At 38.1% G+C, this 24,695-nt stretch overlaps 4 protein-coding genes and 1 long non-coding RNA gene across 5 annotated transcripts in view; 3 read left to right on the top strand and 2 right to left on the bottom strand.

Moving 5' to 3' along the window:
- Positions 1–24,695, bottom strand: part of LOC101741968 (flotillin-2) — a 436,009-nt gene that overhangs the window by 54,062 nt on the left and 357,252 nt on the right. Inside the window, exons 2-3 of the mRNA XM_021349858.3 lie at positions 5,612–5,706; positions 4,199–4,400 (exon numbers count right to left, since the gene is read on the bottom strand). Of these exons, the coding sequence (XP_021205533.2) occupies positions 4,199–4,400; positions 5,612–5,706 (297 nt within the window). The remainder of the gene's footprint in view (positions 1–4,198; positions 4,401–5,611; positions 5,707–24,695) is intronic.
- Positions 1–24,695, bottom strand: part of LOC101746922 (NADH dehydrogenase [ubiquinone] 1 alpha subcomplex subunit 7) — a 364,870-nt gene that overhangs the window by 159,684 nt on the left and 180,491 nt on the right. The gene's annotated exons all lie outside the window — the stretch shown is intronic.
- Positions 2,742–3,434, top strand: LOC134200321 (uncharacterized). The gene is made up of 2 exons (XR_009975174.1): positions 2,742–2,955; positions 3,252–3,434. It is a non-coding gene; the product is annotated as an uncharacterized LOC134200321 (long non-coding RNA).
- Positions 9,043–17,600, top strand: LOC101741817 (glucose dehydrogenase [FAD, quinone]). The gene is made up of 5 exons (XM_012692710.4): positions 9,043–9,352; positions 13,068–13,147; positions 14,431–14,572; positions 15,595–15,765; positions 15,917–17,600. Exons 2-5 carry the CDS (start codon positions 13,076–13,078, stop codon positions 17,425–17,427), a joined length of 1,896 nt encoding a protein of 631 aa, XP_012548164.1. The 5' UTR covers positions 9,043–9,352; positions 13,068–13,075; the 3' UTR covers positions 17,428–17,600.
- LOC134198719 (glucose dehydrogenase [FAD, quinone]-like) lies at positions 18,049–23,894 on the top strand. Its single transcript, XM_062672952.1, has 3 exons — positions 18,049–19,672; positions 20,936–21,166; positions 23,083–23,894. Exons 1-3 carry the CDS (start codon positions 18,152–18,154, stop codon positions 23,866–23,868), a joined length of 2,538 nt encoding a protein of 845 aa, XP_062528936.1. The 5' UTR covers positions 18,049–18,151; the 3' UTR covers positions 23,869–23,894.

Raw genomic sequence — 24,695 nt, 5'->3', positions numbered from 1 at the left:
GAAAGCGACTTTTTTTTATACTATGTAGTGCATCAACAGGTCGATGTTTTTTTTGTAATGATATTCCTTTCCCCGGTCGATATATATTAATATAGAAATAATAAAGGATAAGAAAGAAAGAAAGAAAAAAATTAAGAATCTTCTAAAATATTAAATAAAAATTTTAGCCTTTCACTTCCTTTAGTGGAATGTTTATACTTTTCGCTCTTTGTACCGTGAGGAGCGATTCTGAGGAATTGTTTGAGCCGATTCCGTCATCTACATACATTTTACCATCGCATAGTTCGTCACCGGAGCAGAGTTCAGTCCTACTACAGGCAACAAATTCAAATAGAATTCAAATTCAAAATCATTTATTGCAACTTAGATGTCAGTATGACACACTTGTTGAATGTCAAAATACAAATAACAATGTTAACTCTACCACCGGTTCCAAAAAAAGCCACAGTCCTGAGAAGAACCGGCGAAACAAACTCAGCGGGCTTTTTTTTTTTTTATTTTTTCTCAAATATTTTCTTTTTTTTAAATAAATAAAAATATTTACAATAAAAGAAAAAACAGGTCAAAAAATACAATTCAAATAAATAATAATAATAATAATGAAAACTGAAAAGGCCAGGAGCGAGCGCCTCATTCCCACGTAGTGCCATCTAGTAAGTAATCCTTAACTTTATAATATGCCTTGTTGCACAAACGTTCCTTAACAGTTTTCTTAAATCTATGAACAGGTAGTAATTGAACGTTTAGTGGGATCTTGTTGAAAAGCTGTACACCCAGCCCCCTAAAAGAGTTGCTTATTTTCTTAATTCGAGCCGCCGGCAACCTCTGGGCTTATCCACAATAAGTTTTCATAGATCATTCCTCTCTCGACCAGTATGACTATGGAATGAACTCGGCGTACCCGAAGAGTACGTGGTAGACAGCAAATTGGCTATGCCCCTGCCATGTTCAAAGTCCGTGAGCAAAAGTCACTACTGACCATATCAGTTGGGTGATATTCTCGTCTTTTTTTTTATTGCTTACATGGGTGGACGAGCTCACAGCCCACCTAGTGTGAAGTGGTTACTGGAGCCCATAGACATCTACGACGTAAATGCGCCACCCATCTTGAGATATAAGTTCTAAGGTCTCAAGTATAGTTAAAACGGCTGTCTCACCCTTCAAACCGAAACGCATTACTGCTTCACGGCAGAAATAGGCAGGGTGGTGGTACCTACCCGTGCGGATTCACAAGAGGTTCTACCATCAGTAAAAATTGAGTAAAAATTGAGAAACCAGAATTCAGTAGTTCTTCTTCAGTACTCAATACCTTGTAACTGTATGAGTTGAGTGTCAATCTCGACTCATGTGTTGTGACAATAGTCAGTTCGATTGAATCTAGGGCAGTATGGATTGTTTTGGGTGCATTCTAACGTTTCGCTGTGAATCATTCGAAAAGGGCTTAGGGCGACCCTGAGTTTGAGAGATAAGGAATCACGTGTTAAGTTCGTCTTCTACGACGAAAGTGGTTTTTTTTTAATGACGAATATGCCTCATCCCTTTCTAATATTGTTGTTTTAACAAATACCGACCGTGGCTCTGTTGATATAAAGCCGACTATAAGTAAGTGCGTTTAGGACCTTTTCAAACTGAGAATTGATGACCAAATTACGTAAATACGTATAGTAGCCGATTCGTGTTTCCTAATGGCTTCCAGGAATAATACTAGTCGGAGAAGAGTCATACATGATCATCGGGTTCCAAACTAGGATTCCTTGGACTATGAGAACCAGAAACCGTTATTTTTTTTTTGTCCACCTGATGGTGAGTGGTTACCATCGCCCATGGACCTCAGCAATATCTGGGGCTGAGCTAAGCCGCTGCCTACCGTTAGATACTTGTATACGTTTAAATGTAAGCAAACAAACGTGTCACCCGAATGTTTGGCCGATGCGGTAATCAAACGACGACCCTCGCCCAGCAGTGAGGGGCGCTAACCGCCGCACCGTCGAGTCAGACATTACTCGATTTTTTTTTATGTTTGAGGGATTACTAGTGGCCCGGAGGAATTTCCAATTTCACCAGGATAATATGGCGAGCAAAGGCTCAGCCAGGAAGGGCGGGATTTGCTAAGAGCTAACCGAGCGCCTCCAAAGGAGACCTAACGACTCAAGAGTAACTGTTTTGCGAATGAATCTACCACCGGATCGGAATCGCAACCCGCTGAGAAGACAAATAGTATTTTCCTTCGTTTCCGCGAATCTAGTCAAGTAATGTACACGTCCTTACGGATCCACCAGATCCAATCACCCTTGCATTAGACCTTAGCCTTCAGCTCTAGCACTAGAAGCCAGCTTAGTGACCCCGGTAACCGTACATACCCGTCGAACTCGGCAAGGGGTTCGTCGTGCAATCTAGCCCATGCATCAGCCCGCTGAGGTTTTCGCCGGACTGTATACCTTTTATAAACGCAATGCAACTGATGCATGACAGTTTCCAGAGAGTTTTATGTATTTTGTTCGTTTTTAAAGTCGGCAGAGCGTGGACTTTTCTTTTTATTAAATGTGACTATTTTTAGAAAACATCAGGCTTATAAAAAAAAAGATTTCATTCACTGTTGAATACGCTCCTACCCACCCGTTGTTGTTATAGACACAACAAAGAGTCATCTGATATTTGTTAATATTATTCGACTATTCAATAAAAAAGAGAGGGAGAATGTACAACACAAAATAATAAAAAAAATCTTGTAAAATAATTATTAGCTTCGATCAACAATAGTAACTAGATTTCGGGTCGGTGCATAAAATCCGTCTCGTCAAATAACAGCGCACTTGAAATGTGAGCTCTTATTTTGTTTAGTTCACTTCAAACACAGCCAATGTCAACCCGTCTCACAATACCGCAGTGTGTATTCAAAAGTTGCAAAAATAAGGCCCGAAAAAGCAATTTAACGGCCGGAGTATCTTACTTTCGGTAAGTACATGAAGTATAAACTATATTGTAAGCTTTAAACTTATAAATAATATTAAATTTTGAACAAAATTACCGATTTTTATCCACCGCTACAAATGTTGGCCAAGGCTCGGCCAACACATGGACAAACTTTTGCTTAACAGAACAGTAAATGCATGGAGTAGATTTGTGTTGTAATAATTTTTTAAAATTTGTTAGCAGCACTTCAAAATTAGTTGGTTAAAATTGGTTAATGCTGCTTTTGTGTCTGTTTGTTGGACTCTCATTAGATACTTAGCTTTCCATTTTTATTTTAGCTTTCCTAGCAATCACGTGTGCAGAATGGATCTCGATTGTCGCCAGAGAAACAAGAGATGACTTTTATAAGCCAGCTAAGAACTCCGCTTATTGACACTGGACATCTTTGCCTTCCGTGCTCACGGCTACTGAAATGTGGCCGAAACATTGTAATAAAAATACCACGCTTGAAACCGTTTAAACGTTGTTTTATTATGTGCACTGGTCGCGAAAACTTAAAAATATATATTACACAAAAACGTAACGCTAATAAAATAATAAGTAATGTACAGATACTAACAAACATACATTTCCAAAACATAAAAAGTAAACAACTAAACTTTTACTTTAATTCATTAATAAATTATTTTAGTGTTAAGCGCGACTCCTTTACCTCCTGTAGTAAATAGAAATCGGCATTTCAAGAAGCAAAAATAAATAAAGCAAAACGATGTTAGTTCTCAGAGTAATTAAGGGAAAAGTTACTTTATTTGTTGTCTTTTAAGATTGATTTAACATTAAAAGTTGTTTAAAATATGTCTTTTTATTGGTAAGTGACAGGAGTAATTTATTGCTTTGCTCGTTTTATGTGACGAATGATCGTAAGTATTAGATAATGTTTTGGAGATTTGTGACTTTATTACTAAGTGCCATAGTTGTTATTAGTTTGAAAGTAAAAGTGTTTCAAAACTTTTTTCTCCGTTTGTTAGTAAACGAATGTAGCTATATAAGTATATATTCACGCGGACAGTTTTTGCTTTAATTTTGTACGTATCCCTTTATCTAGTTACTATTGTTGATCGAAGATTATTAGTCAACGTTATGACACCTACCGGTAGTTCCTTAAACTAAATAGTACACGTATAGCAGTTTTTAATTATCATTTATCAATAATATTTGCTAGATGGCGCTGTAAATTGATACGCAAATTTTAAAATAGATGGCGCTGATATAAAATTTTGCTCACCGAGAATAGCTCGCAAATGACCCTCCAACGTTTGCAGGACAGTCATCTTAATCTCTTTGACGGTCTTGCCCAGGAACTGCTCGCAGGCAGTTGTGAGAAGTTCGTCTTCGTTCATGATCTTGCACTGGGCGACTCCGGTCACCGTGAGCGGCACTCCTTGGGCCGTTTCAACGTACTCGCACATCGGGTTCAATGTCATCACCTAGGAGGGAATCATCAGATTTATATAAACCTTTTCTACTACCTCTTTCTATCATACGATTAGGGCATAACAACAATATTCATGTACTTCATTGCCGCCTACATTTAATTGGCAAATTAGAAAAGGAATAACAACCACAGGTTCAAAGTTCCAAAACAAGGATGTAATATTACTAGAAAAAAATGCATGCAGTGAGAGTTATTTAAAAAAACCACTGGTTTAAAAGTAGATAACCCGGCCCGTCTTTGCAGTAGATTGAATTATCGCGAAATATTATATGAAATTACACAGATTATTTTTAAACAACAACACGTCATCCGCTTCGCATCCGTTCCGCTTAACCCATAGACACAGCCCACTGAGTTACTCGCCGGATCTTCTCAGTGGGTCGCGTTTCCGATCCGGTGGTAGATTCTGCGAATCACTGCTCTTGCTAAGGCCAGTGTTAGCAACACCTCCGGTTTGAGCCCCGAGAGCTCACCTACACGCTAGGGTAACGCTGATATCATCTCAAGGCTATCAGCATAGGTAGGAAAAAAGAAAAAAAAAACTGTTCCGAATTACGAACAATGACTAAACCATTCTCTAAAGTATGAGAGTCGCGACCATATTATTTTAATATGTATTTTAGAGTAATAGAAAACCGCTGCGCTGTCAATAGACTAATTTTTTTTTTAATATTTCAATACCTTAAAGTGGGGGAATTTTTAAGTTCGACGTTGATTTTCATCGGTTTTTTTATATAGTGTGTATAGTAATAAATCAGAGATCATAATAGTTCCGGTAGTTTTTCTTTTATTTTTTTAATTTTTCATTTTTTTTCATTTATAATTTCTTCATTTATAATGCATTAAGATATAGTTTATTAAAGAATAATCATAAAACGTTACAAAAAGTCACGTGTCCCTATTCACCCAGGCGTTGGTGAATCGGGTCGGTTAAGAGGTTAATAGAGTTTTTCGCTAAGGCTAGCACTATTTAGTTGTTAGGTACCTAACTTTAGGTAATTAATTTTTTAATATCTTTAATGAGTTACAAAGCTTTGATGACTAAATTAAACTATTTAATATTCATAAACACTAAATAAAAGTCATTTTTAGTTCAACAACGTTAAATCTCTACCAACTCAATAAAAGTATTGTGACATCCCAGACCTGTCCCTATTCCACCTCTAGTCCCTATTCCCCCCAATCTACTGTAATATTACTTACTTCAAGGGATATACGTTGGACGTCCGTAACCAGACACCAGGCCCATGCCCATCCACCCACTATGGTACGTTTCGTGGTCGGCCCGAAACAGCCACCTGGAACAAAGATTACGTAAATTAGATACAGATTAAAAGAGAAGATAAGATTACTTAAATGTACATATATTACAAGCGCGTACATGAATTGAAGAGTCTCAACACAACGAAAAAGACGTATTATTTACGATTACGATTTATTACGTACTAGAGGTCCCGCAGTAGTCGAAATTCGACTATAATTAATTGGAATTGTAAGTTTTTACACTATTATGATTGTATTTTATACTTCTATAATCACAAATTTCGCCAGGACCACACTATAGAAAAATATTAATAAAGACAAACAATATTTAATCTATTCTCAATTTGAGAACGGACGTCAAGAACAAAAGTTTGACAATAAATAGTATGCATGCGTGTGTGCGTCGCATATACATGGTATGTAGTGTGTGTAATGTTTTTTTTATTGATTTAATGTATCTTTTATGCATTATTTCAAAAAAATATTAGCATTGTACACTTCTTCTCTATATTCTCTATAAGTGTGCAAAATTTCATACTCCTCCGTCCGCGCAATTTTTGTAAAAAGGGATACAAAGTTTTTGCTTCACGTATTAATATATAGATATAGGAGAATAAATATGTAATAAATTATTAATTAATAGTAATAGTATTTATTATTATTTAATAGTAATAGTATTTATTATTATTTAATAGTAATAGTATTTATTTAGAGTGCGGAATGAATACATACGGGGGAGCTTTAAAGTCGCATCAATCACAGACAAAATGACGGAAAATCGCCTTAGATGGTATGGCCATATCATGAGACGGGACGAAGATCATGTGGTGAAGGTCGCATTGGGCTTGCCAGAACAAAAGAAAGGTGGAGGCCGCCCGCCATCGACCTGGTGGTCAAACATCGAAAGGTACGATAACCCCAGTTAACGAGAACCGGGACGGATACAAAAAAAAAGCAAATATATACTTATTCGCAATATCCCGTTCGGGCGTAGCTGGAATATCCCCTTAGGCTACCAGCGAATAGGTAGGAAAAAAAGCTCTATAGGAGCTATATAGACGTGGGGGAGAAAAGTGCATCGAGTAATCAACATTTTAAACTAGACACGACCTTCAGCAAGGAAGAAACCGACTCAGAAGAAGATAGGAGCTATAATAAAAAAGGCAACATGAATAACACCTTTTCATAGTCTTCTTATAACTGGCTCATAAAGCTACGATTAATAAGGCCATTAAGACGTCGGAATATCTAGTAGACTCTGGGAAAGACGAATCCACAGATACTGAAAATGAATCTATTTCTAAAAGACCTAAAATACTAAAACATACATTGACAAACAAAAGAAGGCAAAGTTAGGCAATCCAGGCGCTTAGTAACAGAAATCGACATAATTGCTTCAGTGCGCCGCGTAAGGCACCGGTGACCTACATGGTAGTCAGCGTGTTAGAGTCTCGTAGGAACGCCGCCGGACCTACCAGTTAATTTCGCCTATATTATTTCACGAAACGACTTACTAGAACTATATCTGTTTATGCTTTGACTATTTTCATTAGTCTCCGTTTACATACGTTAAAGCTGTTGTATATTCCTGTTTCAGCATTGGGAATGGGTCGCGAACGTAAAGGGCTCTTTAGTTTGGTGTTTTTTTTCCTACCTAATCGCTGGTGACTACCAGCTAGACTAAGCAGACTAAGGGGCTATTTCAGCTACTTTTGGGAGGGGTATTTTACGGGCTCAGTCTGAGAGAATTTGCTAACACTGGCTCTAGCAAGAGTAGCGTTTCGTTTCGCTGTATCTACCACAGGATCGGCAAAGTGGGTCACTGAGAAGATCCGGCGAGAAACACAGTGGGTTATAAGTTGCATGTCGCACTCTCGACAACCAACGAGTTTGACGAGAACGACGCGATCGGTGCTAAGGATTTTTACATCTTGTATATACGAGAACAAAAAAACTTGTTTTTTTTTTAATAGGAATTAGACCAAATATTAACTTCTTTATATTTATGAGCTACATTTAGACCCAAACTCGATGCTTTTCTCTTTGGTCGACCGGTCGTACCAATCGTGTACCGTAATAAAGTCCACTAAAATGCCAGCACTTACACGTGGAACATATTAATTTAATATTGCGAAAGATCAGGAATAACTTTAAGCTTTAAAAAAAATCTAATGAGTCATAAACGAATGTCGAGCATATCGAGTTTGCAAAACCTCGTTGTGCCGTCAGTACGTTTCCTGGAAATACGACTTAACATACTTTCGCAAGATGAGTCTCGCGAATAATGTATACACGAGGTTTCTTTCAACTATCGTTTCTAACTTAAAGGAAAAACTTGGAAAAATGAAGCACGCGGATTGGCACCGGGACAATTTCTCACGTATTTCATATACTTTCGCGTTCCGGTTTGATTGACCCAAGCGACGGTGCAAGGCAAAGCCGTCGTCGCCCAAAACATATCTTGGCACATTTTTTTATTTTATTGCTTAGATGGGTGGACGAGCTCACAGCCCACCTGGTTACTGGAGCCCATAGACATCTACAACGTAAATGCGCCACCCATCTTACGGCTGCCCCACCCTTCAAACCGAAACATTACGGCTTCACGGCAGAAATAGGCAGGGTGGTGGTACCTACGCGTGCGGACTCACAAGAGGTCCTACCATGAGTAGAAAAAGGTAAATTATAGAACCAAAAACTTTAACCCCAAACAACAAACCCTTCATGTAGAGCGTTGCAATGTATAATTATATTACTGGAGATATTACCCAAGAGAAGTTACGTCTGGAAGAGGGCCAGTCGTAAAACTTATGCTAAGTCCTTATGCAGCATAATAGGAAGGCACGCTCCGCCAAACCCACATAATGTGGGATCAGGGCGAAAAGAAGCAAATGAAAGATCTTCGCTCTGTCATCAAAGAAACTTTCCATATTCAATTGTCCCAAGCTTTCGGTTGTTATGTGTGCCGAAACAATACGAGAACACGAAATCTTAATACCCTCAACAGAACTTACTGTGATGGTAGAACCTCTTTTGAGTCCGCGCGGGTAGGTACTACCACCCTGCCTATTTCTGCCGTGAACCAGTAATGCGTTTCGGTTTGAAGAGCGGGACAGCCGTTGTAACTATACTGAGACCTTCGAACTTATATCTCAAGGTGGGTAGCGCATTTACGTTGTAGATGTCTACGGGCTCTGGTAACCACTGAGCACCAGGTGGGCTGTGAGGTCGTCCAACCATCTAAGCAATAAAAAAAACCGGGCCTCGTGATATCACAGCCATTATCGCCAACAGCTCGACACCAACGAACGGATATTACACAATTGATGCGATAACTAAGTTGTTACTAGAAAACAAACCAATAAGTTTCGATGTGCGTAGAGGAAAGAAAACTGGCCCCACCACTCGAGGCAATATGACGTTTAAGTTACCGTTTGACCGTCAAAGAAAGTGCTTGCTACCTCCGCTGGCGAACAGCCTATCGATTTCAAACCAGTTTAATAAATCTATCACACAATTTAAGAATTGTTTTGCGAATTTCGTGTGAACAAATTTGCGTTAGGGTCGTTTTGTTTATATATTTTGTGTTGTTTTGTGTTCACACGTCGGTTTCAGTGAAATGATTTCCAATTCAGAATTTTTGTCGCTTGTGCCCGTGTATTTGTGAAAGTGTGAATAATTGTAAGTATTACGTTTTATTTTTTACAGTCTAAATTCGTGATAGCAAATAGTGTTGTGTGTGGAGCAGCACATACGTCCCTATCTGAGGCTGTATCGGTATTGCGCGAAGCAATTTTGTGTTACAGATTAAAGGGCAGCCTTATTCTAAGGTAACTGGGTCGTTGACCTCGTGTCTCAAGGTGAGTTAGCGGTATCCGACTAGTCGGACGTGAGCTATATGATCTAATCATAATGGCTAAGACCTATGATGTCCTCTTTTAGTACGATAAGGTCTGAATGTGCCAAAAACAAACTCCTTTGAAGTAACTAAAGTGAATACGAGAACGACTTCTATTACTAATATAAAAAATATCGTTATTGAAACGTGGTATATTGTGAGGTCGGACGGGTCACCACAATCCAGCCTATTTCTGCGGCGGGGTTCGAAAAATGGAGCGACCGTTCTGCAGCACATTTGAGACTTCAACCTTGTGCTTCAAGCGGAGATGTCAGACTTTGACAGCTACACACCAAGCGGGCCATAAGCTTGTTTGCTAAAAAGCCTCAAATATCTAATAACAAGTAACGAACACATTAAACTATAATCGTCGGAAAGTATACTATCAGATTACATTTGAAATATAAAATTCGTCTATTATTACGTCTATGTTTTATAAAAATTTAATAGCTTTGTAACTTTTTGATACCTACTTGTAAATACTATTATTTAGCGGATTCTTACCACGATTTTTAGTTTTAGAATCTAACCGTGATCAATATTGCAACAGCTCTGAAATACACGGAACTAACAATGCATCGTGATAAATCTGTAATATAGTTTATAAAATTAATGGTCGCGAAATTTAAAAAACAGTTAATTATTCTACTGCTTCACTATAAAATTCAATTCTATTGAAAATAATATGTATTGTAAGCATAAATAGATTTGTTTTTGGTTCATCTGTGACGTCAAACATACCTATTAGCGAATCGAATCTCAGGCAACGGCGGATCCAGGGGGTGGGTCATGGGGGTCATGACCCCCCCCCTGAGCTAATTCCAGGACTTGAACTAACTTGGACTAATTGAAGAACATCATGATTTATATTGTTATCAAAATTAAATTATAAGTTCTTAACTTGCCCACGACTATGTGACCCCCTCCTGGCGCCAAAGCTGGATCCGCCCTTGATCTCAGGTTTTAAGGCCTCCAATTTCTTGTGAGTTCTTCAATTACAAAAGTATTATTGCATCCCGAGAATAGACGTAAATATGACCTCTTAGGACTTCATAGCAAAATCTCTGTGATATTTTGTTTTCATTCGTAATCCTACAGCACCCGACGGGTTGAATGATCTCAAATGTCATTGTCAGCAATCTGAGAAGTATCACAGTTTTAGACGAGAAAACCGGCTCATTACGCATGTTTACCGGCCAAAATTAACTTTTGCCTAACATATGGTTCAGTTTTTAGTTAAAGGCTACAATATGTACATGTAATGTAATAATCGTCAGTCCATCAACCAGTTAACCAAGTCAGTATACCAATAAACAATATCAGTTTATTCATATAATTTCCAACTAAAATCCTTAATTCTTAACGCCATTTTGGAAGAAAACATCTTCTGCCGTGAGAAACCTTGATGTAACTCTTACATCTGTCTAAGTCATATTTAATGCTTCATTAATTAACCTAAAATAAAACTTCTCTAATTCTCTGTTAATCTGTTAATATTATGAAATTAATAATATTGACGATACTGCCGCTTTCCCTCCAACCTGTCGTGCATAAAGGCCTGTAAGTCACAATAGAACCGATTTTGTTTTTTATTAGCTTTACAGCTTAGTGTGTTTATATAATTCAACTGACCTATATTAAACGTTCTTCATGCAACACGACACTTCGAAACATATAAATATTCATATATTATATCAATAGCACAGAGTACATTACATTATCGTTACATAACAACTGTTATTTTCACCGGAACTTGTTAGTATTCCGTTTGCAATTCCGAAGGATGGCTGCGAATTAATGGTGTTTCTTAATTTCCAGAAGATTCGATTTCTAAATGCGTCCAAACAGCCGGAAAATTGCTATTCGATGCCTCCAATGAACACTACTCTAACTCAAAATTTTGTAATTTTCGTTTTTCACGCAAATCGCTTTACTATTTTAAAAGTATTACAAATCATTATTGATGGGGTTCGAAGCAAGAGTAAATCAGCTAGTTACACAAAAAAAAACATAAATATATCTGCAATAATAAAGATATTATCAACTTTTTTCGTTTAAACGCTCCTCCTGTAAACCTATGAATTTGGAGTTAGCGTAGTGTTCATTGAAAGCATCGATTTGTTATTTCATATTATAATGTAATTTTTTTTATATTAACATGAACGGGAGCCGTGGTATCGATTTTGCTTTCAACGCGACAAGCATAGGCAGCGTATTGGCTGTTGCTAGCGGTTGAGTTTGAGACGCACGGATGTGTACCCTAATTCTATCTATTACAGCCGCGAATAACAAATTCTTTCGTCCTCTATGCGATCTATTTGTAACCTTGACCTTAGATTAGAAGTCGTCGTGGCCTAAAGGATAAGGCGTCCGGTGCATTCGTGTTGAGCGATGCACACCGATGTTCGAATCTCAGGCGGGTACCAATTTTTCTAATGAAATACGTACTTGACAAACGTTCACGATTGACTTCCACGGTGAAGGAATAACATCGTGTAGTAAAAATCAAACCCGTAAAATTATAATTTGCGTAATTACTGGTGGTAGGACCTCTTGTGAGTCCGCACGGGTAGGTACCACCGCCCCGCCTATTTCTGCCGTGAAGCAGTAATGCGTTTCGGTTTGAAGGGTGGGGCAGCCGTTGTAACTATAACTATACTGAGACCTTAGAACTTATATCTCAAGGTGGGTGGCGCATTTACGTTGTAGATGTCTACGGGCACCAGTAACCACTTAACACCAGGCGGGCTATGAGCTCGTCCACCCATCAAAGCAATAAAAATTTTTTTTTTTAAAATATTCAACATCGGTGGTGATGTCTTTTGGCTACAGTTAGACCGTGAGATTGTCCGCCTATGTAGAGCAATAAAAAGGTTTTAATGTCTTCTCTTTGACCCTTCTGCAAATACCGCTGTGTTTGTGACGTGAATTGTAAGCACATTGGGACGTGTCCATTCGCATGTAGCGACGTATTGCATATAACGGATCACACGCTTTCAGACGACACCGTTTTCGCTTCCATTGTCGGTCGACGCCCGAACTATATTATGACACACTTTTATTAGCCTGCTATGTATGTATGTATGTATGTATGTATGTATGTATGTATGTATGTGTGTTTGCTTGTATGTAATGGAATCTTTTAACGTCATTTTTACGAACATCAAAACGTCCGATTAACTTGATATTTTACACTTGCATCGAGGAGGAGGATCGCAGGTCTATATGCCACATTAGACAAAAATTCGGGAATCCTAGATTGAGGCCAAGTGATTTGTCCTAGATTAGTAACTTCTTTAATTATTGTTACTGTGTGTCTATGGAACAATAACTTTAAACTACTTGAGTAGCATCAAAAGTTTGAAAGAACTGCCAAGGATTATTTCATTTAATTTAAAATAAATCATCATTAGAACCGATCCAAATTTGAATGATTCCGTAATAATTTGATCTACTATTCGTTTTATGGTGATATAATAAATGTTTTACATTTTCCAGACGACAAGATGAGTGCTATAGTGAACGCAGCCGCTGATGTGCTGTCCGGAACTGCTATTGCTGCTGCAACTGGCTCACAGGTATTGCCATCAACAAAAAAAAAATATCTCACACTACCCACAATATTACGCCAGACAATCAAAAATACAAATACCCAAAACATAAAGAAAATGAGACCTCCAATCAAATAAAATAAGTTAGGTCTGTCTGTGTGCAATGCAAAGAAACTTAAATGGATTTTTTTATTATAATCACACTACGCTAACCGCTCTATTTAAACATTGAGGTCGACGAATGTAAGTCAAAAGGTAAAATGAGCAGGTAATGGTAAAATCATTTGTAAAATGAGATATTTTATCGTTTTGCGGAATTGGGACCGTAGGAATGCACAAGTTTAATACATATATTAGCCACCGTATATTAATGACGCTGATGTGGTCGAAGACAGAGCGAAGTGGAGGAGAATATAAGGAAAGCTGAGCTTACCACCATGTGTGATGCATTACTAGGAAGAGAGATACATATAACTCAGGGCATTCCAATAAATTATATTATGTTTTAAACTGTTTTGAGCGAAATTTACTAAAGCTAATGTCAAGCCTTCAATGTGACATACCAACATATTATGGATTACATCATCATCATTCCCTTGTCCTTCTCCCAGTCACCTAGGTTCGGCGCAATATGTTTTCTCCTTCCATACTCCTCTATCTTCCATTTCGTCACTCATGCTCCTCTTACACATATTGTCTTTCACACAATCCATCCATTGTTTTTTAGGTTTACCTCTTCCGCTAAAGCCTTCCACATTCATAGTTAAAACTCTTTTAACAACCTCATTGATCATTTCGTCTCATCACATGAATTTACCATCCCAAACGCGCATTTCTCGGTCACATGTGCCGCTTTCAGACTTCCTCTAACTACCTACGACTACGTACATATAATAAAGAATAATACTTAGAATTATTTGTGTAGCGCCTTCAATAAATAATCATATCTATACTAATATTATAAAACTGAAGAGTTTGTTTCTTTGTTTGATCGCGCTAATCTCAGGAACTACTGGTCCGATTTGAAAAAATGTTTCAGTGTTAGATAGCCCATTCATTGAGGAAGGCTTATAGGCTACATATAACGACCAATACAAACGGAGCACCAATAAAGAATGTTTCAAAATCGGGGTTCTTTTTCTTTCTAAATAAATGAAGTCGCAGTTAAAATTTAGCATTATGCCAAAGTAACTATTCCACGCGGACGAAGTCGCGGCCAAAAGCTAGTATTTAAATAAAGCACTTAATAATTAATCGATTTTACATTTAAAAAGGCAGTACTTATTTCGGTACGTATGTTTTTTTTTTAGGTGGCTTGGTTCGTTCCGATGCTGGTAGCCGCGATAGCGTACTACCAATACGACCGGACAGATCCGGAGGGTCGTCCTACAGATGTCAGCGATGAGATACTACCGGAATACGACTTCATTATAGTAGGGGCTGGCTCAGCTGGTTAGTAAGTATAGGTAGCTAGTATTCGATCTTTTAAAAGAAACTGAAGCTAAATTACCTATTATTTTTATGTGCAGAATTAATAAATGAACATCGTAAATATTTAATAGCTTTTATTCTGATTGTGTGGGTGTGATTGTGAATGCCTTTGAGTAGTGCACCACCAAATCCAGATTCAATTGAATTGTCAATTGACAATCGAAGTCAGTATTTTTGTTAATCGAGATGTGATTGCTCTTTTTTCGAATGTCTTTCCGACAATCATAACACAGGAGAAAAACATAGCGCGGCCCGTTGAATGTGGAGCGTTTCTTTATTTATATAAAAACGTTCCACATTATAACAATGACATCAAAATACCAAAAATGCATTATAGTATTGTTTATATACCTTGTTCGACATTCAATTACATCAACGGGGATCTAATGTATATAATATTCTGTAATACTTAGCGAAGGGTAATGCAAAGTTTGCTGCAGTCTAATCAGGTCGTTTTAGTCAACGAACTGGTCGAGTATTATGATTTTAGTGGTGACCGCGCCCACCTCTCGTACCTCTCCACGTTCTAGCCTGAGGTGCACGAATTCTCGGAGAAAGAGAGAGGAGTCGTTTGATGGGTACCATAATATGAAATCATTCCATTTTTTGTAAGAGTTATTAACTGCATGCCATTTCAATTTAAAATCGCACCACCATCCGCACCACCGCACATCTCTTCCCGTGGATGTCGTAAAAGGTGACTAAAGGATTCACTTTCAACTGACCTTCATTCATTATTCGCACCTTGTATTGTGAATCTCATAGGCATCCCACCATATGTATAAATGTATCCATTTTAAGGATGAACCAGACGACAATACAAGTTAGGCCACGTGTCTCAAGGTGTGTGACGGAATTCAGGTTGTAGTATTGTGATGGCATCGGGTAACCACTATACACTAGATGGTCCGTGAGCTCTTTAATCTATCCTCGCAACAAAAGAAGCATTCTATACTTATCTTGCAACCCATACAAAATTTCAGGAGCTGTTTTAGCGAATCGACTCTCAGAAATCGGTTACTGGAAGATACTGCTGCTAGAAGCAGGGGGACATGAAACAGAGATATCCGATGTGCCCCTACTGGCAGGATACTTACAACTGAGTAAACTAGACTGGCAATACAAAACCGAACCCCAAGGAACTAGTTGTTTAGGTATGAAAAACTTGTTTTTTTTTATTATTAATTTTGAAATCAAGGAAAGCGGTCCTTTGTATAAAACGTGCGTGATATTTACACATTCGTTTAAATTTTTCACTTTCCTTATACGGAATATTGTCATCATGATTGTTATTAAAATTTTCAGCAATGAAAGGGGGACGCTGCAACTGGCCTCGTGGTAAAGTCCTGGGTGGCAGTTCCGTTTTGAACTACATGCTCTATCTTCGAGGTAATAGAAGAGATTATGACACATGGGAGGCGCTGGGCAACAAAGGATGGGGTTATAAGGACGTGCTTCATTACTTCAAGAAATCAGAAGATAACAAGAATCCGTATTTAGCTCAAACACCTTATCACAGTACCGGTGGATACCTTACGGTTGCAGAAGCCCCTTACCAAACGCCACTAGTGTCGAGTTTCATTGAAGGTGGATTAGAATTAGGGTACATGAACCGAGACATAAACGGCGAAAACCAGACAGGCTTTATGGTAGCCCAAGGCACTGTCAGACGAGGCAGCCGTTGTTCTACTTCAAAGGCTTTTCTGAGATCCGCTAAAGATCGCCAAAACTTACACATATCTATGCATTCTCACGTTACTAAAGTTCTAATAGATCCACGCACGAAAATAGCATTTGGTGTTGAATTTATACGCGATAAGATGGTACACCGCATCAGAGCACGAAAAGAGGTAATACTTTCCGCTGGTACCATCAACTCAGCTCAAATTTTAATGTTATCTGGCATCGGTCCAAGTGAAGAACTAGCAAAGCATCGGATACCTGTTATCCAGAATCTAAAGGTTGGCAGTAATTTGCAAGATCACATTGGTTTAGGCGGTTTAGCCTTCATGGTAAACAAAGAAATTTCAATTGTCGAACACCGCTTACATACAGTGAGCACTTTGATGGAGTACGCAGTGCTCGGTGAAGGTCCCTTGACAATTATGGGCGGAGTCGAGGGTCTAGCATTCGTGAATACGAAATACGCAAATGCTTCAGACGATTTTCCTGACATTGAATTCCACTTCATATCCGGTTCAACAAATTCCGACGGCGGTGAACAAATACGTAAAGCACACGGGCTGATGGAGAATTTTTATGATGCCGTTTTTAGACCGATTAACAATATGGACGTTTGGAGTATCATTCCGATGTTGCTACGTCCAAGAAGCAAAGGTTTTATACGGTTACGCAGCTCAAACCCATACGATTATCCATACATTTATCCAAATTATTTGATGGACGAAATGGATGTTAAGACGCTTGTTGAAGGCGTTAAAATCGCTATAGCATTGTCTAGGACACAAGCTTTCCAACGACATGGTTCCGTTTTGAATAAACACGTCTTTCCTGCGTGTGTTAGTATTAAGAGGTACACAGATGCGTATTGGGAATGCATGATAAGGCAGTACACGTGCACAATTTACCATCCAGTCGGCACTGCGAAAATGGGACCCTACTGGGATCCAGATGCAGTCGTTGACCCCGAACTGAGAGTGTATGGAATCAAAGGCCTTAGGGTAATCGATGGTAGCATAATGCCTAATTTGGTTAGTGGAAATACTAATGCACCAATTATTATGATTGGCGAAAAAGGCAGTGATATGATCAAAGAGTTCTGGTTAAACCGGCGAATGTCAAGATATTACATATAACGCGATGGACAAAATTAAAAAAAAAACAGTATTAGTAGACTTAATTTGTAAATATTATTCGGCTTAAGATATTTATTAAGTATTTATTTTACGTTTAAATGCAACTTAGTGTCACAATGATCACATACATAATTGTAATGTTATGTAAGTAACAATAAATATTGTGGTTTAAATATAGTGATTTAATTTCCCACTGTCATGAGATGTTGTATTATGAATGCATTGTTGTTGTTACATAATACATTTCATAATTTCGTTGAGATAACAATTATTGTTTTGGAAATGATGACTTCGATAATTGTTGTTATATGTATGTATAGTTCGATAATGTTTATGAACATATCAGATACGATTAAAATATTTTTAAACGCAGACACTTAACAGTACAGGAGAGGGTGGAGTTTAAAAAGTATAATAATATTATAATTTTTTACATAGAATTAAAGTACCTACGTAAAAACGTAAGCAGATAACTCAAACCATATGTTTTAGTACTTTTCGAAATTAATAATAAAAGTTGGTATTATTAAAACAAATACATCAGCAATAAACGAAATAAAATCTGGCATAAAAAATGATTCGATTGCGTATTCTTCACATTCAACACTCTGTAGCACGGATTTAACAATTTGCTGATTCAAACAAAACACTGCATAAGTATCATTCACATATTTTTAAGAACCATTAGTCGATTATTAGTAATGAAGCAGCACAACACTGCATCATGTCTAATTACAGCCCAGTAAAAAGTATAGTTTCGGGCACCAGAATTTTGTTTGGTTTACTCCCAGGTTTGGGTGTCCTGATCGTGATCCGTATGGCTATACATTTGTACAGACCCGATATTGAAGATTCAGAGCATCGGGTCAGGGATCACCCGATCGAAGACCTGAACGATTGCTACGATTTTATCATCGTCGGTGGTGGTTCTGCTGGAGCGGTTTTAGCGAATCGTCTGACAGAAAACCCAGCATGGACAGTACTGTTATTAGAAGCTGGACCCGATGAGAATGTGCTTTCCGAAGTGCCCGTGCTGTTTCCGATATTACAAACTTCATTTATAGACTGGCAGTTTGTGACCGAGCCCAGTGATGATTATTGTCTCAGTATGATTGACAAAAGGTGTAAGTGGCCACGCGGTAAAGTTCTCGGTGGATCTAGTGTTCTAAATGCAATGTTATATATTAGAGGCAATAAACGTGATTACGATAACTGGAAAAGAATGGGAAACGCCGGTTGGAGTTACAACGATGTATTCCCCTACTTTTTGAAATCTGAAGATATCAGAATTGCAGAGCATCAAAATGATTCTTATCATGCAACTGGAGGTCCGTTAACCATAGAATATTTTAGATACGAGCATCCAATCACAAACAAGATTTTAGAAGCAGGCGCACAACTTGGTTACGTAGTAAGGGATGTAAACGGTGAATTTCAAACAGGATTCACTCGCTCTCAGGCAACCGTGCGAGATGGTCTTCGTTGCAGCACAGCAAAGGCATTTCTAAGACCTATATCTAAAAGAAAGAATCTTCACATCAGTATGAACTCTTTAGTAGAAAAAGTGCTGATTGATGAGTACCGAACAGTTTATGGGGTAAAGTTTTCAAAGCATGGTCATAAAAAAATCGTGAAAGCCAGCAAGGAAGTAATTCTATCGGCCGGTTCTATTCAGTCGCCGCAATTATTGATGTTATCTGGTATCGGCGATGCTGCTGAATTAAAAGAACTAGGGATATTTCCAATAGCACATCTGCCAGGAGTTGGGAAAAATTTACAAGACCATACTGCTATGGGCGGTCACTCCTTTCTTTTTGAGTACCCTTCTGACAAAGGAGCTCGTTTTTGCTTTGACCTAAATACTTTATTTTCTTTCGGAAATCTTATTGACTTTTGTATTCATAAAAGTGGATTAATGTACAGTATGGTAGAGGCTGAGGCAATGGCTTTTGTAAACACGAAATATCAAAACCCAGCTGAAGATTATCCCGATATACAATTATTTATTGCTCCGACAGCAGATAATATGGACGGCGGTCTTTTTGGGAAACGAGCTAATGGTATCACAGACGAAACATACGCTGAATTATATGAGGATCTATTATACGAATCATCGTTTTCAATCGTTCCACTTTTACTAAGACCAAAAAGCCGAGGCTACATCAAATTGCGGGATAGCAATCCTAATTCACCTCCTCTTATTTATCCAAACTACTATTCCCATCCAGACGATGTGAAGATTATGGTAAGTTTGCTTTGGTTGCTAGTTTTTGTATATTATTAAGGTAATTCAATAAGAAAATCTAATTTTATTATTACAATTAATGTGAATGTTATATTAAAACGATTGAATACAACTTATTAAAATTAACGAACAAATTTATTTATTTTTTGGTAATTAGTTTTGTATTAGCTAAATTATAATCATACGCTCATTAAATTTATCATTAGACATTTACGTCCTATACAAAAAACACAATTAAGATTTATCACTTGACCTTTTCTGTTGTCCCTTTATTTTTCCTAATACATTGTAGTTTTCTTAAAAACACGTGTACGTACATAAATTACGTTTTGTCAATTTATTTTGTACGTATCATATTTTTGAATTCTACTAATATTTATAATTGTGAAAGTTTGTAAGAATGTATGGACGTATGTTTCTTACTCTTTCACTCAAAACCTATAAATATAAGTTACGTTATCTTAATATATATAAATCACGTGTCGCGTTGTTTGTCCGCAATGGACTCCTAAACTACTCCTAAACTTAACCGATTTTAAATTAAATTTGCACACCGTGTGCAGTTTGATCAAACTTGAAAGATAGGATAGCTTACATCTTAATTTATAGCCGCAATATTATTTTATTGCAAACTATTTGTCAATTATTTGACATTCACAATTTATCTGTTAACTCCAAACGATTTTAACAGATGGCGATATCTGTTGACTGGATTGAGTAAGTAATCAATAGATGGCGCTGCTATGTTAAACCTACAAATGTGCCATTCACTGGTGGTAGGACCTCTTGTGAGTCCGCACGGGTAGGTACCAACCACCACCCCGCCTATTTCTGCCATGAAGCAGTAATGCGTTTCGGTTTGAAGGGTGGGGCAGCCGTTGTAACTATACTGAGACCTTAGAACTTATATCTCAAGGTGGTTGGCGCATTTACGTTGTAGATGTCTATAGGCTCCAGTAACCACTTAACATCAGGTGGGCTGTGAGCTCGTCCACCCATCTAAGAAATAAAAAAATAAAAAAAAGTTAGGTATGGCTTTAAACAATAGTGCGCGATATTATGAAAAATGAAGAGAAAAACTTCAATAAGATCAATAATAAATTACAGTTCCAGAAGCGTCCATTATATGCACATCTATCTAGTCGAACGATTGGATTTATATTTGCAAGGGTGCTAGATTCAGCGCGCAAATCAAGAGCGCATTATACATTAAGAAATTTGTTTGCGTTTTTGTTATTTAAATAAATGAGCGTGTTTCTTCAGGTGGAAGGAGCCCGTATAGCACAAGCATTGGTAGAACAACCAGCACTAAAAGAAATGAATGCTCGACCCAACCCACATCGTAACCCTGGTTGCGAGGAGCATGAGTTGATGTCTTTCGAACACTTGGAATGTCAAGCCCGGCATCATACTCTGACCATCTATCATCCGGTAGGAACTTGCGCTATGGGCCCGCCCGACAATCCAGAGGCTGTTGTGGATGCAAGATTACGGGTACGAATGGTATCTTCATTAGATTTGTATGTAAATATTAAAGGTTCTAATTTAAAACCGACCATTGATCTGTTTTAGACAAACAAACGATTAAGTATAGAGGTATAAATGAATTCACTTAAACTTGCGGATAAAGCAATGGAATGTTTTTTTTTGTTTTTTTTTATTGCTTATGTGGGTGGACGAGCTCATAGCCCACCTGATGTTAAGTGGTTACCGGAACCCATAGATATCTAAAACGTACATGCCGCCACCTACCTTGAGATATGAGATATAAGGTCTCAGTATAGTTACAAACGGCTGCCCCATCCCTTCAAACCGAAACGCATTACTGCTTCACGGCAGAAATAGGCAGGGTGGTACCACCCCTGTCTGTCAGTTTTTGCGTAAATTTAAGTTTGATTTTTACTACTAAATAAATTTAAGTTTGATTTTTACTACTTTAGCAGTAAACCAAATATAGTAAATCAAACTCCGCGGAAGTCAATCGTTAACATTTTGAAGTACGTACGTATTTCATTAGAAAAATTGGTACTTGACAGCGGGATTCGAACACCGGTGCATCGCTACATACGAATGCACCGGACGTCTTATCCTTTAGGCCACGACGACTTTGATGTAGTATTATTAGTAGTCCTTTAAAACACATTTTATAATAGCCGGCAAACTTCTTGAGCATTTGTTGACGTAGTGGGGGTAAGTTTGCGCATGGTACACTCACATGCAAAAACATTATTTACTCTGCGTCATAATGCAATTAAATTATTAAAATCAACATATGTATTTATTTATATATTTATTAGAACATCAACAAAAAATATAGGTTAATAATTATAATAATTTAATCTTGGGGTAAAATAGATATTCCTTCTATTAAGTCAAAACTAGAGCTGTTGCCAGGTCTTCGTTCAGTTGAAGCGAAGCTGGTATTTGTAATTTTTTTTCGTTATCATAATCTTGACCATTATCATCATCACTGTTTTCATCACCCGAGTCGCCATCATCGTGATAAGTCGACATAGGGCTCATCGGTGTAGTTTACGACTCGGTCGGTTCGATCTTCTTTTTTGTCTATAATTAATTATTTTTTGAAGATATTCGATTCGTAGTAATCGAATGTAACTTTTTTCAATTACCAGCTTCCGATTATTTTCTGTTTTTTTTTCCATCTGAAGCCTAGCTCTTTCATAATTCGTCGTAAACTTCATTCCGAGCCATTAAAATGTAGATCTTCTTTAAAATTTTCGAAGCCTTTCTACGGTACGGAGTTTCGCTGCTTGTTATGTAGTTATTATGATTACATCTTTTTATTACAGATTGAACGAAACTATCCATTCCGGTAACTTTCTTCTTCCCTGATCTTTTCTTACCCGGAGTCCCAAGCACGATGAGCAAGCCAGAGCCTTTAGCTTCGTTAATAATGCACCTAACAGTACTCACTGATGTTTTTGTTGCTTCCGAAGTCTGTTTTACTTTTTCCATAATATCATTCTTCCCCTGTTTTATAATGAAGCAATATACGTCGTACACAATTTTTCTACCCTTTCTTTTGAATACTACACCAGTTTGTCGCGGCATAGTGTATTTTTTATAAAAAATCAACAAACACTCAACAAATAGCAATGGCAACAAAGTCAACAAGCAATTATAACAAAATATAACTTAACGATTAATAACGATAGACTTTTCACTGTACGCAAGCGTACTTTTGGGAGCAAGCGGAACGAAGGCGCGGTGCGGGACGCAAGGTTCGACTGATCTACCAATAACGCGCTCGATACGATTTCCCCTGCCGTCGCGCCTCACCCTCACCACCAAAGTGATCTAAAATTCGGTTCTGCGCAGTCAAGGTCATTTGCTCACGATGTTTGCCGGTTACTATACAACTTGAATCATTCCTAAAACAATATTTTTAGGTTTACGGCGTTCGAAATTTACGAGTTATTGACGGAAGTATAATGCCGACAATTGTTAGCGGGAATACGAATGCACCGATAATAATGATAGCTGAGAAAGCATCGGACATGATCAAAGAGGACTGGTCGAATTTACCTCAAGAGATTATTACTGAATGCCCCAAAACAAATAATGTCGAAAGTAAAACTGCTTACGTTGATGAACCAAGCAAGATGCAGACTAAGCCCTATAGATTAGATGTATTTAATGAAACAACCAATTTATTTCCTAACTTAGCGGATACACTAAAAATTACTGACCGAGTCAAAAGAATTCACAAAAACAAAGATCCAGGATTTGAAATTGACAAAAAATCTGAAGAAGCTTTTGTCAAAACATTACCCGCAAACCCCTATAAAATTAAGTCAGGGTTGAATATAAGAAATGATTTTGGGACAGTCAGTCCATACGCTGAGGATGATATTCCTCCATTTTTGCCGCCACCGCCGCCTCCGTCTAGGCATGAGAATGTCTACATCCCGCATAATATGTATCCGCAAGTAACTGAAGGAGTATTATATAAACCTAATCGAAAAAAGTCCAGACCAAATATTTTCGATACAAGATTCAAACAGAAGAACAATTTATGGAACAAAATAAAATTTTATCGCGAAGATCCGAACAAAGTTAATTTAAATAGCAACAACAATTTGTTTTATGAAACCAAAGAAATAACTACTCCTGACGGCGAGAAAAAATGTAAAATATGGTTGTATTACAACGGTGTGAAATATGAACTACTATAAATTTAATAAAAAGTTTTTTCTCTTTAGTACAGTTTTAATTTAATGACGAATAAAATATACACGACTACGTCATACTGTTTCAAATGAATGACCAATAAAATACCTTCTCTCTGAAATGTCATCATTGATGTCTATGAACGAGGATAACTTTAGCACAGGTGAGGTGTAAACTCGTCTCTGCCCTTTTTTAAAACATAAAAACCACATAATATTTACTGTTAAAATACGTAGCGAACCCATACTAATATTTAAATTGCGAATGTTTGTTTGCGAGTTTGTTTGTCATTCTTTCACATCGAAATGAAGCAACGGCAATCTGTTGCGATCTAAAAGTTTTAGATCAGTAGACTGACATTTTTTTTTTTTTTTTTTTCCACATGAGAAAATCGCCGGATCCCCACCCGCACGGCGGGTGAGGTATGTGTGAGTTGAACCTCACTAAAAACTCCTGCCGCTCACAGCCGGCGCCCTACCCCGGACCGGGTGGGAACCCAGTCGGAGCTATTGAGACGGCGGGACAGGGTTTACGCAGAGCATATTACATCCATCCCGCCGTCCCCCAGACGCCGGACCGGCGGCCGCCAGCGACACGACCGCCGGTTCCCTCGGTCGACGGGCCAAGAGCCCGCATTGATGGCGCCGCGCTACACCTTCCCCCGGAGCGGTCAGGGGAACGCGGCTTACCACGCCGCCCCACGCCTAGGCTCCTTCCCGCATAAAACGGGTGGAGCCCGAAGCTCTTAGGGGGCCGGGTTACGGACGAGACCCCGGTCCCGACCCCCTGCTCGGCGGCGGCGGATTTCTGCGTAGTGAGGAGAGCTTTGCCT

The sequence above is a fragment of the Bombyx mori genome, chromosome 16 (genome assembly GCF_030269925.1).
Source record: "Bombyx mori chromosome 16, ASM3026992v2".
NCBI classification, from domain to species: domain Eukaryota; kingdom Metazoa; phylum Arthropoda; class Insecta; order Lepidoptera; family Bombycidae; genus Bombyx; species Bombyx mori.
This window is presented reverse-complemented; position numbering and strand designations above follow the sequence as displayed.